This window comes from Panicum virgatum, chromosome 2N (assembly GCF_016808335.1).
Source record: "Panicum virgatum strain AP13 chromosome 2N, P.virgatum_v5, whole genome shotgun sequence".
NCBI lineage: Eukaryota > Viridiplantae > Streptophyta > Magnoliopsida > Poales > Poaceae > Panicum > Panicum virgatum.
The window spans coordinates 51,821,694-51,834,205 of NC_053146.1; the positions used below are offsets into that span (position 1 = coordinate 51,821,694).

The 12,512-nt window shown below is 43.5% G+C and overlaps 2 protein-coding genes across 9 annotated transcripts; one reads left to right on the forward strand and one right to left on the reverse strand.

Moving 5' to 3' along the window:
- Nucleotides 1-419: 419 nt before the first annotated feature.
- LOC120661125 lies at nucleotides 420-3,689 on the reverse strand. Of its 7 annotated transcripts, XM_039939834.1 has the most exons (7): nucleotides 3,387-3,550; nucleotides 2,604-2,709; nucleotides 2,149-2,382; nucleotides 1,687-1,835; nucleotides 1,522-1,596; nucleotides 1,124-1,260; nucleotides 420-828 (listed from the first exon to the last, which is right to left on the reverse strand). In XM_039939834.1, the coding sequence occupies exons 3-7, from the start codon at nucleotides 2,376-2,378 to the stop codon at nucleotides 661-663; spliced, it is 759 nt and encodes a 252-aa protein (XP_039795768.1). In that variant the 5' UTR covers nucleotides 2,379-2,382; nucleotides 2,604-2,709; nucleotides 3,387-3,550; the 3' UTR covers nucleotides 420-660. The 7 variants fall into 7 exon arrangements, with proteins under 7 accessions (XP_039795768.1, XP_039795769.1, XP_039795774.1 ...); XM_039939835.1 differs by lacking the exon at nucleotides 2,604-2,709 and having other exon boundaries at nucleotides 1,687-1,832; nucleotides 3,387-3,689; XM_039939840.1 differs by lacking the exon at nucleotides 2,604-2,709 and having other exon boundaries at nucleotides 420-739; nucleotides 3,387-3,689.
- A 265-nt stretch (nucleotides 3,690-3,954) lies between these two features.
- LOC120661127 lies at nucleotides 3,955-12,469 on the forward strand. 2 transcript variants are annotated; one of them, XM_039939842.1, is made up of 15 exons: nucleotides 3,955-4,262; nucleotides 4,817-4,944; nucleotides 5,030-5,101; nucleotides 5,174-5,287; nucleotides 5,923-5,991; nucleotides 6,079-6,135; nucleotides 6,689-6,742; nucleotides 6,816-6,878; nucleotides 6,978-7,040; nucleotides 10,247-10,411; nucleotides 10,520-10,675; nucleotides 11,377-11,500; nucleotides 11,601-11,662; nucleotides 11,780-11,920; nucleotides 12,044-12,469. In XM_039939842.1, exons 2-12 carry the CDS (start codon nucleotides 4,882-4,884, stop codon nucleotides 11,455-11,457), a joined length of 957 nt encoding a protein of 318 aa, XP_039795776.1. In that variant the 5' UTR covers nucleotides 3,955-4,262; nucleotides 4,817-4,881; the 3' UTR covers nucleotides 11,458-11,500; nucleotides 11,601-11,662; nucleotides 11,780-11,920; nucleotides 12,044-12,469. The 2 variants fall into 2 exon arrangements, with proteins under 2 accessions (XP_039795776.1, XP_039795775.1); XM_039939841.1 differs by having other exon boundaries at nucleotides 3,960-4,262; nucleotides 11,420-11,500.
- The last annotated feature ends 43 nt before the right edge of the window (nucleotides 12,470-12,512 follow it).

Sequence of the window (12,512 nt, forward strand, 5' to 3'; positions counted from 1 at the left end):
TTCTCCCTTCGTCACCTTGTTCTGTGAAGACATGCTTGCCTTCAATAGACACTGCATTGCCATGAAAGGAAAGGGAAGGGTACGCACCCTTGAACCAACTGCCCAATCAGGCACCCGGAATCACATTGCCACCCTGGTGCGCACAAGTAATAATCCAACAGGCTACAACAATACAGGATGTACCCAAAGATGCTTCGACTTTTCCAAGTAATTCACACCTACAGTAGACTGATAATCATTCATCAGAAAACAATGTAGAAACAAAGCATAGATCGACTCCCTAGAACTTTAACAGCACACTAGATTATTTATACGCAGATTATTAGAGAACAAGCTGGCAACTATTGTGAAAAACAAAACCAACAATGTTAACTGGAGGCTGCAAATGCAGAAGCTGGCTGGTGCTGAAAGTGTAAATATACACTGAAGTAACTGAGCAAACGGTGACTTGTATAGAAGCAGTTTCAAGAACTCACAGAAAACAGGGGTATTTCCACTCAAACAGCAGTTTAATGTTCTTGAAGTTGTCAAGATGCTATATGTACATGAATCGTCCACTGGAATTGCCGCTCTTTGGCACCAGACTTTGCCTTTTGGAAAGTGTATCGCTACTTTTATCCAGGACAACGCAAAGTGCACAACAAGAGCAACAAATGTGCGCTAATGGCCAAGCCATGTTGAGGGTACTGGCTGAAACCTAGACTTGGCAGTTGACAGCGCATCATGATAATCAGCACCGCTGAAACAGTCACGGAAGTCGGTGAACAGCTTGTCAAACACCCGCCATAGTACCTTGTATGATCTAGAGTACGGAAATGGAAGGAAGAACTGCATATGAAAGAAGCACACAAGTGATGCGCTATGAGTATTAGCGTATCCAATCAACCTTAAGTAACCTACGCATGCCTAATTTTATGATTGTTTTAGTACTAAAACATTAACATCACCATCATTAGGGAAAATAAAAATACGAACAATGATGCCAGATGACCATTTCATGACTAGTAATTTTGGCAATTTTAGTGCATAACGTCTCCATCATACCAGCATGTCAAGAGTGCCTTCTTTATTTTTTGTAAGTGTGTAAAGAAAATGCAAACAAATGAGAATGATGATATCTTACTTCTCCTTCTCGTGCGAGGTGTTTTAACAGCAAGAATGTTTGCTGGTTTTCTTCCAAGCCGTCAATGACCGCAAGCCATATTTTTGAAGCAAGATCATGAGCCTTTTCTCCTGTCTTGCCACAAGCAATGAACTGATCTGCATAGAGGAGAAACCAAAAGTTAATTCTGTGTCAGCATGAGCATGAGTATCAGCAATCCTCAGGGATGAATCATTATTCTGAACTCTGAAAATGTAAATACAGAAAAGTATGTGTTCTCCAAGCTTTCCATTGAGACAACTACGGAGTAACTTAGTGAGGCTATCTGACAGGGGAAGGGCGAAGAATATTAAGGAACGTTTCTATGCTCCTAACAACCTAAACACATGCAGATTTTCTTAAAACCCCATCCTTATTACCTTTAACTGGAGAAGTTGATACTTTCTTAAAAGAACATACAGATCCATTAGCTCTTCTTATGGAGACAGGCATAGCTATAAAAAAAATTCAACTAGTTTGTACATGAAATTAGTAGAATTAGAAAGTAACTTCATTCTTGGGAAAGTTGGAACAGAAAACCTCACCAATGATTGTGCCATGAAGTATGCTGGAAGGAGGCATGGCAGGGTGCTCAAGTTGTTCTTTTAAGTAGAGATAAGTGTGACCAACAAGCTCATCAATCTCCCCACCAGATGGGACTAAGTTCTCACTGACATATAGTGCTTGAAATCTCCTAAAATGACCCAAGAAACTATTTTTATTTGATGGTCACAACACTACAGCTAGATGATATCCAAAGAGAGCAACAATTCGCCAGTTCCAATCTAGTGAGTTTGTATAGCAGAAGCCAATTCTTATTTTTCCTTTATTTCTTAAAAGGGAAAAAAGCCAGTTCATTGAGATAAACTTCGCTCAAAGTTGAATTGCCTCAATTAAATTCAAAATATATGAATTTCGTACTACAAGGATCAGTATTCAGTAACACATAAAGACTAGAATCATTTGGCTGGATTTTGAATGTTTGAACCGACATATTCAGTACTTACCTCCTCGCAGAACCTCTGGGTATTGGCCCAGGCCAGCGTTTCCGAAGACCAGCAGATGGCCAGTTCCTTGCAATAGCAGTTTGCCACAAGCTATCTCCTTGAAATATGCTTGCCCACTGCTTGTTGACACATGCAATTTGTACCCACTCGCAGACCGGTACATGAACGAATATTTCTACAAGAAGATGCTCTGGAAGCCTACCTATTGGTCCATCACTTCTGTCTGTCATGAGACTGTCAAACAGAAAATGAAGGCTAAGCATAATAAGCTTTCATGTCTAGTTCAACTCCAAGATATTATGAAAATATTGCCCTCAAAATCATTAAAGTTTGCTGTCAGCAGCCAGCAATAATTATTAAATGTCAAAATCCAAAGAAATAACTGTACATACTATGGAACAAGATGCCGTCAGATAAGGAAACAAAAATTTCACAGTTCAGAATAAACTGACTACCTGCATAGTCTATCTGATCAATAAAAAAATATGTTGTGACCAGTGGCAGACGAAAAGAAGTGTAATCTATCCCCTTAGCAAAAGGGACCTGGAGGAAGGTTGTCTCCTACATGCCAAAAAAACAAAATCCTTACAGAAAGAAATGCATTCTACCTCTTCCATATCAGAGACAAAGTGATTTTAAGCCCTCTTTACTCATATTAGTGACCTAAAACAAAGTTCAAATGTCCAAATTATTTGTTGAACCTATGCCTGGCAGTCGAAGAAGCAGCTTCCTTTGCAGCCAAAACATATGGGTGATTTGTGCAGTGTGCACTACAGTATAAAAACACTGCTAGACTGATCAATGAACTAAGAATGTTGGAACAGTATATGTCTTGTGAATCTAGGAAATCTAGAAATTGAGCACACTCGAGGAAATAAAATTACACTTGTGACAGGCGGAGACTTGATAAAGATTTACCCCTATGAAAAACTGGAAGAACATCAACTGAACTGCTGAACAAGTGAACAGACACATAACTGCTGCAGAGACCGAGCAAAGCTAACCAGAGCCTATCGACCAACCACAAATAACCACTAGACTTATCCTGGGCAGAAAATCCACACAAGTGACCACGCAATCCGATCAAGGTTTCATTTCCAGTACGGTCTGGAAGGAGAAGACTTATCTATGGGTCTATGGGAGAACTGAGCGGCTATGGGAGATCAATCAACCACACTTATCTAGAAAGCTTAATCAAAATCGAACACTGCCACCGGCTGCAAGAACTGAGCGGGTACCTGGGAGGGAGAAGCGGCTCCTTCACCTGGAGCCTCACACCGGTCTGTGGGAGGGACGGCGTCGGCGAGGAACGGGCGGATGAGCGGTGGCTGCCGAGTCCGGGTGGAGGAGGTGGAAATGAGGAGGTTCAGACATTGACAGGTCCGCTTTAGGCTAGCTGCCGCTGTCGTCTCCTCGTGTACTACCGTGCCGTCTCGTCGTCGTCGACTCGTCGTCAACCGTCACGGAGAAAACATGCTGCGGTAGCGCTGGCCCGTTACCGGCCCATATTTACGTGGGCCGCGCAGTGCACGGGCCACGGCCTAGACAACCAATTCGGACGGGCCCACCGAGCAGTAACAGCACGGCGACCGTCAGTCCGTCACGGTGCACGACGGCCGGCCACCACGTGCCGGCCACCTCGTCGAGTCGTCGTCGTCCCCTGCGCGGCCAGGCAGGCAGGCAGCCAGGGCCGAGGCAGCCGCGCCCACGTGCGTCCTCTTGGACGGAGCAGCGGCCCGCGGGACGTGTGGCTTGGGCCACGGGAGCGTAGGGGGGCGCGACTCTGACTAGTAGAAGTAGGCGAGCGACCGGCACGCCGCCCTTGCCTCCTTCCCTCGCAGTAGTCTTCCACAACTACTCATCTCGGCGCCGAGCGACCGAGCGAGAGAGAGCGTGGACTCACGTGACCATGCGGATCATGAGGCGGCTCTTGCTGGCGGCAGCGGCGGCGGTGCTGCTGCTGCTGCTCGTCGCGGGGCCGGCGGCGGCGCAGGACGCGGCGGTGGAGGGCGTGGCGCCGGCGGCGGAGGAGCTCGCCGCGAACGCGAGGGCCAAGGAGGCGGCGGTTCTGGCCGCGGAGCTGGTCCAGCTCCGGGGGAAGATCTCCGCGTAAGGTGCGTGCACGTTTACCTGATTCCTGTTCCGTTCGGTGCCGCTCTGCGGCTGCTGCGTCGTTGGGGGCCTGCTGGGTTCGGTGGGGTTTAGTTGACTTGCTAGGGTTAAGGTGGCGATTCGATATGTTGTGACGGAACGGCGCAATGAGAGATTGGACGAGTTCGGTACTCCGGTGGGGGAGGGATTTGGTGAGAACCCGATGGGCTGGGTGCTGTTGTTTCACTGGATTTACGTTTTAGCTTGAGGCAGTTTTCAAATGGTTTGACGAAGGCCAGGTTTATCTGGGAAATGTCTCCGTTGAAACCTTGCAACTTAGTAAAAGGCTTCTCATCGCCCCGCACATTCTCCCTGAAAGTTAGAGCGCAGCAATGCTGCTCAGAGCAATCTCTCGTGTTTTGGAAGGTACAGTTTCAGCTTCAGTTTGAGAGCAAAGCAATTTGGGTAAGATAGCTTGTAGCTGAGTGCAAGCTGTACCAACTTATAGTCATGACAGAATACTGCTTGATTCTTCATGAATAAATTAGAAACCAGTCTGATTGTTTTCATTCTGCAGAGTCACACATTGCAGACCAGACCCTGGAGTTGAAGACCAAGGACGATGCAATTGAAACACTGGACATGATTGTCAAGGAGAAGTCGCAGCAGATAACTACTATGCAGAATCAAGCAGCTTCCCTCCAGGTGATTTAGCGACAAAGAATATGATGTTGAAGCATTGTTTTATATCTTATTGAAGTAGCTATATCATTAGCTTCTGCCTGTACAGGCGAAGGGATCTTTAGCTGCAGAGGAGCAAGCAAGCAAGGCCAATGCACGGGCTATTGAGCTCGAGAAGCAGGTAGCAGGCTTGCAGAATTCCATGAACTATTAGTGTGATATAATTTGTTGTTGCTGATCTAACTTCTTCCAGATTGAGAAGCTCAAGAAGGATATTACAGCACAAAAAAGCAAAAAGGCAGCTCTGGAGGCTAGGGCCGGCGATGCAGATAAGAAGGTGCAAGAGCTGAATATGAAGCTGGAGAAAGTAAGTGTGCAGCTGTGGTTGCGGGGTCTTCTTTGCTACTACTTTTCTTTACTTCACTAAAACATTGGGATTAGTTTGCATTATTTAGTGGTCATGATGGATTTCCTATGGTTATGCAGCAAGTATGCTTTGTTTGCTAGGCCTAGTGCTATCTTTTTTCCATGTGATAGGTAGATTTTCAAAAATTTGCCTTTTTTTCTTCTTCTCTGCATATGATTTAAGTGAGTATATGACACAAGAGTCATGAAAATTTTGAGGTTGAATTTATTTATCACAGTTTGGTCACTGATAGAGGAGGTTTGAATAGTTGTCACTTGTCATTGTTCCAAGGCATGGCAGAGTATACCTCATGGTATGCATTTCCTTATTTACATAAGTATAGATGAGGCTCATGTCTTGTTGAGTTACCTCTTGTTTTCTAGTTTTAAAGCCAAAGAAAATTTGAGGTTAATGCCTGTTGAGACATAGGCTAGATTATCAGATCCTGTATGCTTTCTTCCTTTTATTTTCTCACCTGCTACAGTTCTTTGAAAATAGGGTTAGACCCTCAGAAAGAAAAGAAAAGGGCTTTAGTACAATTTTGGTATTATGCAAGCACTGTCATAGTGTCCTTACTTCTATACTTTTCTTAATAGCTCCAGAGGACAAGCGATGATCAAAAGCGCAGGATTCAGAAGACTGAACATGCTCTTAAAGTTGCTGAGGTTTGTAGGATATGTGACTAATGTGATGCTTTGTTCCTATGTAGCATGTTTTGCATTCTCTTCAACCTTTGTTCCTCATGTTTCTAGGAGGAACTGATGAAGGTGCAGCTGGAAACAACAACTAAAGCAAAACAGCTGAGAGAGGTAAATATATGTGTATTACTGCAGTTGCTATCCTATTACTGTTTGTCAGGTTGATGTAAATTCATTATAATATTTTTTGGTAAAACTATTTACTTTACATCTTGGTGCAGTGTATAGCAATGATTTTTTAACTACACAATTGAAATGCCTTATAGTCTGCAACCTCAGTTAGTCTAATCGTGATGAAGTTGCACAGGATAACTTGTTCTGAATCTGATATCCTATGAGTGCTTGTCAGGTTGTTGTAAATTCATTATAAAGTTTGATAAAACTATCTGCTTCACACCTTGGTGCCGTGTTTCAATGACCGTTCTAAGTACACAATTCAACTGCTACTTAATTTTCCAGCTGACTGCTCTAATTGTGATGATGGTGAATAGAATAACAAAATCTCTTCTTGCTAAACCTTAGCACATTCTGTTACCTGGGCATGTAGTTGTTATAAGGAACTTCTTGTTCACTGAGAAGGTTTCCATAAGCTATTGAGTATGATACTCTTCGAGGTTTCATGCTTTGAATGTTACCCTTTTTTCTTGGTCATTTTCTTTGGCAGGTTCATGGAGCCTGGTTGCCACCTTGGTTGGCGACACATGCAGCTCGCTCTATGGTACAAGTGGACCTAACGACCATTCATCCTCTTTGTTTATTTTTCTTACCACATTGGTTGTGTTACTATACAGGAGGTGGTATCAACTCACTGGAACGAACATGGGAAACCTGCCTTCGACAGCTTATTGCAGAAGGTGCTGTGTATCTTCCTTGTTATTTTTATTCAAGGATGAAAACAATGATTTAAATCGATTCTTTATCTGTGCATTTATACCCTGTGAAATAAACGACAGGCATCAGAAAAATCAGCACAGGCAAAGAAATGGGCTGAGCCCCATGTGGAAACTTCTAAGACGGTAATATTCCTACATATTCCTGGATCTGTAGTTTTCGAAGTATGTAGGAGCAGGTGTATTTAAAGCATTAAATGTGAATCATATCCTTGTGCCTTTGTAGCAATTCCTGACGTGTATCATGTTATGAATCTGTAATTGAAGAAATTTGTTGGTACATAAAGTGAATTTGAAAGTTTAATACTAGTATACTACAGTATAGCTTGATATCTTGTAATATATTTTCTTAACATTTCAAATTTTTGGATATTGATTCTTCTTATACCCCTAACGGGCCCCTAACGGGTAAGTTGCGAGAGCTAGTTGATGTAGCAATTAGGAGGCGTGTAAATATTCTATGCGTTCAAGAGACTAAATGGAAGGGCCAGAAGGCGAAGGAGGTTGAGGATACTGGCTTCAAGCTTTGGTACACGGGAGCAACTCCGGGTAGGAATGGTGTAGGCATCTTGATTGATAGGAGCCTTAAGGATGGAGTCGTAGAGGTTAGAAGGCAAGGCGACCGGATTATCCTAATCCGGTTGGTAGTTGGAGATTCGGTTTTGAATGTGATCAGTGCATATGCCCCTCAGGTAGGCCTTAGTGAGAGCACCAAGATGCAGTTCTGGGAAGATCTAGATAGCATGGTTAGTACCGTGCATACCAGCGAGAAACTCTTCATAGGAGGAGATCTCAACGGTCATGTGGGTGCGACTAATGTAGGGTTCGAGCGAGTGCACGGGGGTTTTGGGTATGGTAGCAGGAGTCAAGAGGGGGAGGATGTGTTGAACTTCGCGTTAGCCTACGACTTGTTGATAGCGAATACCGTGTTTAAGAAGAGGGAATCCCATCTTGTGACGTTTCGTAGTGGACAACACTCGAGCCAGATCGACTTTATCCTTACTAGGAGGGAGGATAGACGTGATTGCTTAGATTGTAAGGTGATACCTGGGGAGTGTGTTGTCCCTCAACACAAGCTTGTGGTGGCGGACTTTCGTCTTCGGGTACGTGTCCACCGGGACAAATGTACCAAGATTGCGAGAACAAAGTGGTGGAAGCTTAGAGGGAAAGCGGCACAAGCGTTTAAGGAAAGGATGCTAGGTGAGGGGCCTTGGGAAGAAGGAGAAGACGCAGATGACATGTGGCTAAAGATGGCAACATGTGTTCGGAAGGTGGCCTCAGAGGTGTTTGGCGTGAGTAAGGGAGGCAAACAGGAGGGGAAAGACACCTGGTGGTGGAACGACGAGGTGCAAAGGGCTATTAAGGAGAAGAAGGAGTGTTTCAAGCGTCTCCATCTTGACAAGAGTGCAGCCAACATCGAGGGCTATAAATTAGCGAAGAGGGTTGCAAAGCGAGCTGTGAGTGTAGCAAAAGGTAAGGCGTATGATGACCTGTATCAGCGGCTAGGCACGAAAGAAGGGGAAAAGGACATTTATAGGATGGCTAGGATCCGCGAGCGGAAGACAAGGGACATCAACCAAATCAAATGCATTAAGGATGGGACAGATCGACTGCTAGTGAAGGATGATGAGATCATGGATAGATGGAGAGAGTACTTCGACAAGTTGTTTAATGGGGAGAGTGAGAGCCCTACCCTTGAGTTAGATGACTCTTTTGACGATACCAATAGACGTTTTGTGAGGAGAATTCAGGAGGTAGAGATCGGGGAGGCTTTGAAGAGGATGAAGAGAGGTAAAGCGTTGGGTCCTGATGGTATTCCCATTGAGGTGTGGAGATGCCTAGGGGATAGAGCAATAGTTTGGTTAACTAAGCTTTTTAATCTCATTTTTCGATCAAACAAGATGCCGGAAGAATGGAGGAGAAGTATATTAGTACCTATCTTCAAAAACAAGGGCGATGTTCAAAGTTGTACTAACTACCGTGAGATTAAGCTGATGAGCCATACGATGAAGCTTTGGGAGAGGGTCATCGAGCATCGCCTAAGAAGAGGGACAAGTGTGACCCAAAACCAATTTGGGTTCATGCCTGGAAGGTCAACCATGGAGGCGATTTTCTTAATACGACAATTGATGGAGAGATATAGGGAGCAGAAGAAGGACTTGCACATGGTCTTCATTGACCTTGAGAAGGCATATGACAAAGTATCGAGAAATGTCATGTGGTGGGCTTTGGAGAAGCACAAAGTCCCAACCAAGTACATTACCCTTATTAAGGATATGTACAAAGATGCGACGACGTTTGTCCGAACATGTGATGGCAACATCATTGACTTTCCTATTAACATAGGCCTACACCAGGGGTCAGCATTGAGCCCTTATTTATTTGCTTTAGTGATGGATGAGATCACAAGGGATATACAAGGTGAGATCCCTTGGTGTATGCTCTTTGCTGATGATGTGGTGCTAGTTGACGAGAGTAGGGCAGGGGTTAATAGGAAGTTAGAGCTGTGGAGACGCACGTTAGAGTCGAAAGGGTTCAGACTTAGTAGGACCAAGACCGAGTACATGATGTGCGATTTCAGCGCGACTAGGCATGAGGGGGGAGACGTTAGTCTAGATGGGCAAGTGGTGGTCCAGAAGGATACGTTTCGGTATTTAGGATCGGTGTTACAAAAGGATGGCGACATTGATGAAGATGTTAGGCATAGAATTTCAGCTGGCTGGTTGAAATGGCGGCAAGCTTCTGGCATCCTTTGTGACAAGAGGGTGCCACAAAAGCTAAAAGGCAAATTCTATAGGACAACAATTCGTCCGGCGATATTATACGGTGCTGAATGTTGGCCTACAAAAAGACGACATGTGCAGCAACTGAGTGTAGCAGAGATGCGGATGTTGCGGTGGTTTTGCGGGCACACACGGAGGGATAGAGTCCGGAACGAAGTTATTCGGGATAGGGTCGGGGTGGCACCAATTGAGGAGAAACTTACTCAGCATCGGCTGAGATGGTTTGGACATGTCCAACGAAGGCCTCCTGAGGCGCCGGTGCGTAATGGGATCCTTGAGCTAGTCGATAATGTAAAGAGGGGTAGAGGTAGACCTAAACTGACGTGGGATGAGTCGGTTAAGAGAGACCTTAAGGATTGGAACATCTCTAAAGAGATAGCTTTGGATAGGAGCGCTTGGAGACTAGCTATCAATGTGCCTGAACCTTAAACTTATTTCTTTCGGGTTTCATCTCTAGCCTACCCCAACTTGCTTGGGAAAAAAGGCTATGTTGTTGTTGTTGTTGTATTGATTCTTCTTATACTAACAATGACATTTCCCTTATTGAAGAAATGGATGCCTGTTGCTAAAGAAAAATGGGCTGCCTTGAAGAAAAATGCGGAGCCTTATGTCCAAATGGTCTCAGAGAAATCAGTGGAGGTTTATCAAACATCAAATGACTTTATCAGGCCTCATCTTGTAAATGCACATCAAGTTGCTGACCCCTACCTCCAGGTGCTTCTCCAGCATTTAAGAATTCACAGTTCTGTCTGTGCCACAGTTCTTCACCAGGAAACCCAGCAAAGTCACCGATATATAATCATTTGGTCCTACGTTTTTCAGGAAGCCAAGAAATTATCCAAACCCTATATCGATCAAATTGCTACAGCCACTAAACCACATTTTGAGAAAATTAGAACTACTCTGAAGCCTTATACTAAAAGAGCATGCCATGTATATGGACAATTTCTTGAGACGGCTACTACATATCATCAGCAGGTATTTGTTATTTCCTTTTCTCCTTCCACTTTAGTCCAGATTTTCAGTCCCTAATATAGTGTTCTTTTGCCTGTAGTTCTTATCTGTCTATGTTCATTGCTTCAGAATTTTAAAAGTCTTGGCTGGATTTCTACCATAGTTTTTAGTTGATCCTACTTCTTATGTTCTTTCATATTCATCCAGGACTATTTCATGTAGCTTCCTCTGTATTCTCTCTGCTGAAAAACTTAACATTGAGGTCTAGTGTTTTTCTTTTTTTCCTTTTTGGTATGTGTGACGAATGCTGATATAAATTGGTCACTGAGGTCTTTCTGCTTTTATTTCTGCTAGTAAATATCTCAATATATATCAAACTACTGCTAAATTTTGTGAGAATATGTACTGTGCTGTGTGCGTGGGTCCAGGCGTGTGCCATGCCTGGCCCATGGCCGGCCCTAGCCGAGCCTAGATGGTTAGGATAGGCAGGTCTCTTCCTGATTGGTTGTGATTCTATAAACCTCTATCAGGGCTGCCTATATATATGTACATGTATTGTATACCCTAATCAATCTATTATTCCACACAATCACAATTGCTCTCAAATTGCATTATATTTCCCCATTCAGTATGATGGATCAATGCCAATAAATTTTATTAATCTTTTTATTTACCTAACAGTTTGTTTTTAATATTGGTATAATGAAATGCTTTTTTTTCCCAAGATCTACGACCATAGACAAGAATCTCAGCCATTTTCATTTCCAGGCTCAGGCAACTATCTCAGATTACCTTCACCAACATGAATTTACAAAACAATTTGTAACTGATGAGTTGGTGTGGTATCTGGTAGGCACAAATTGACCATCAGTTAAAACCCTTTTTTCTCCTTTTTTTTTGTTGTACTTTACTGTTTTGAAGGGGCTTAATGTATTATCTCTCTTTACAGGCTGCTGCTTTGTTGGTTATGCCCGTTTTTGTTTTATACACACTCCTAGTTGACACATTCTGGTCTGTGTTTTCTTTTCGCAGAATGGAGTTAGTTTTATTTGCTTTGATATGATGGCATGGCCTTACACGAATTGACTTTTTCTGCCACTTGATTTTGGTCTTTTTATTTGCATGTAGTACCAAGAAGCAGAAGAAAACCCCACGGAGCAGTAATGCCAACCATGGTCATAGGAGACATAAGCGCCGGCATGCTGACAAATAAATAGTAGATAAACACTTCAGGCTTGTCTATGGTGTGCCACATTGTAATGGAAGAAGGTACAGCTATTGTCTATTGGTTCCTTCCAATACGGATCCATTTTCTTTGTTGGCTTTTGAACTCTTTGGTTGTTTGGATTTTCAGCCATTTTGACAGTTCTTTTGTAAAATTGTATCATGCAGATCATGAAGTTTGGCATGTTACCTTTCAGGCTTTCACTGATGAGTTCGTTGTCAGGCATACACACGCTACATGGTGATCTTGGACCATCACTGAACCTTGCTGTGTATCCAAGAGTTGCAATACACACAAGAACTGTATTTCTGCCCCCCAATGTATGGGCAGAGTTGTAGGTGCGTATGTATTTCATAATCGAGTAGGGATTGCGTCCTTAAATCTATGGGTGTTCATTTCATTGTTTATTTGTAGCCTCGTGCATGTGTTTGAGCTTGTGTCTACTCGTCCTTTGTTGGTCAGTTGTATCTGTAGCTTTTAGTGCAGCTAAAACTTCTCCGCCTGGCTGAAGCACATTTCTGAATCTGTCAAAGATTCTAGCCAGTGTTATCTGGTCCAGCATATTTGATAGATTTGCGTGAAGTTATAAGCAAGCCCCTAATCTTCCTATCTGCTTGATGTTTCTCCAAATCGACG

Coding starts and splice junctions, on each gene's coding strand:
- LOC120661125 (XM_039939833.1), bottom strand. CDS start 2,378: ATGACAGACAGAAGTGATGGACCAATAGGTAGGCTTCCAGAGCATCTT. Junction 1,597..1,686: donor ACTTCATGGCACAATCATTG/GTGAGGTTTTCT, acceptor TTTTTTTTATAG/CTATGCCTGTCTCCATAAGA. Junction 829..1,123: donor ACCTCGCACGAGAAGGAGAA/GTAAGATATCAT, acceptor TTTCATATGCAG/TTCTTCCTTCCATTTCCGTA.
- LOC120661127 (XM_039939841.1), top strand. CDS start 4,882: ATGATTGTCAAGGAGAAGTCGCAGCAGATAACTACTATGCAGAATCAA. Junction 5,102..5,173: donor CTATTGAGCTCGAGAAGCAG/GTAGCAGGCTTG, acceptor AACTTCTTCCAG/ATTGAGAAGCTCAAGAAGGA. Junction 6,743..6,815: donor CACATGCAGCTCGCTCTATG/GTACAAGTGGAC, acceptor GTTACTATACAG/GAGGTGGTATCAACTCACTG.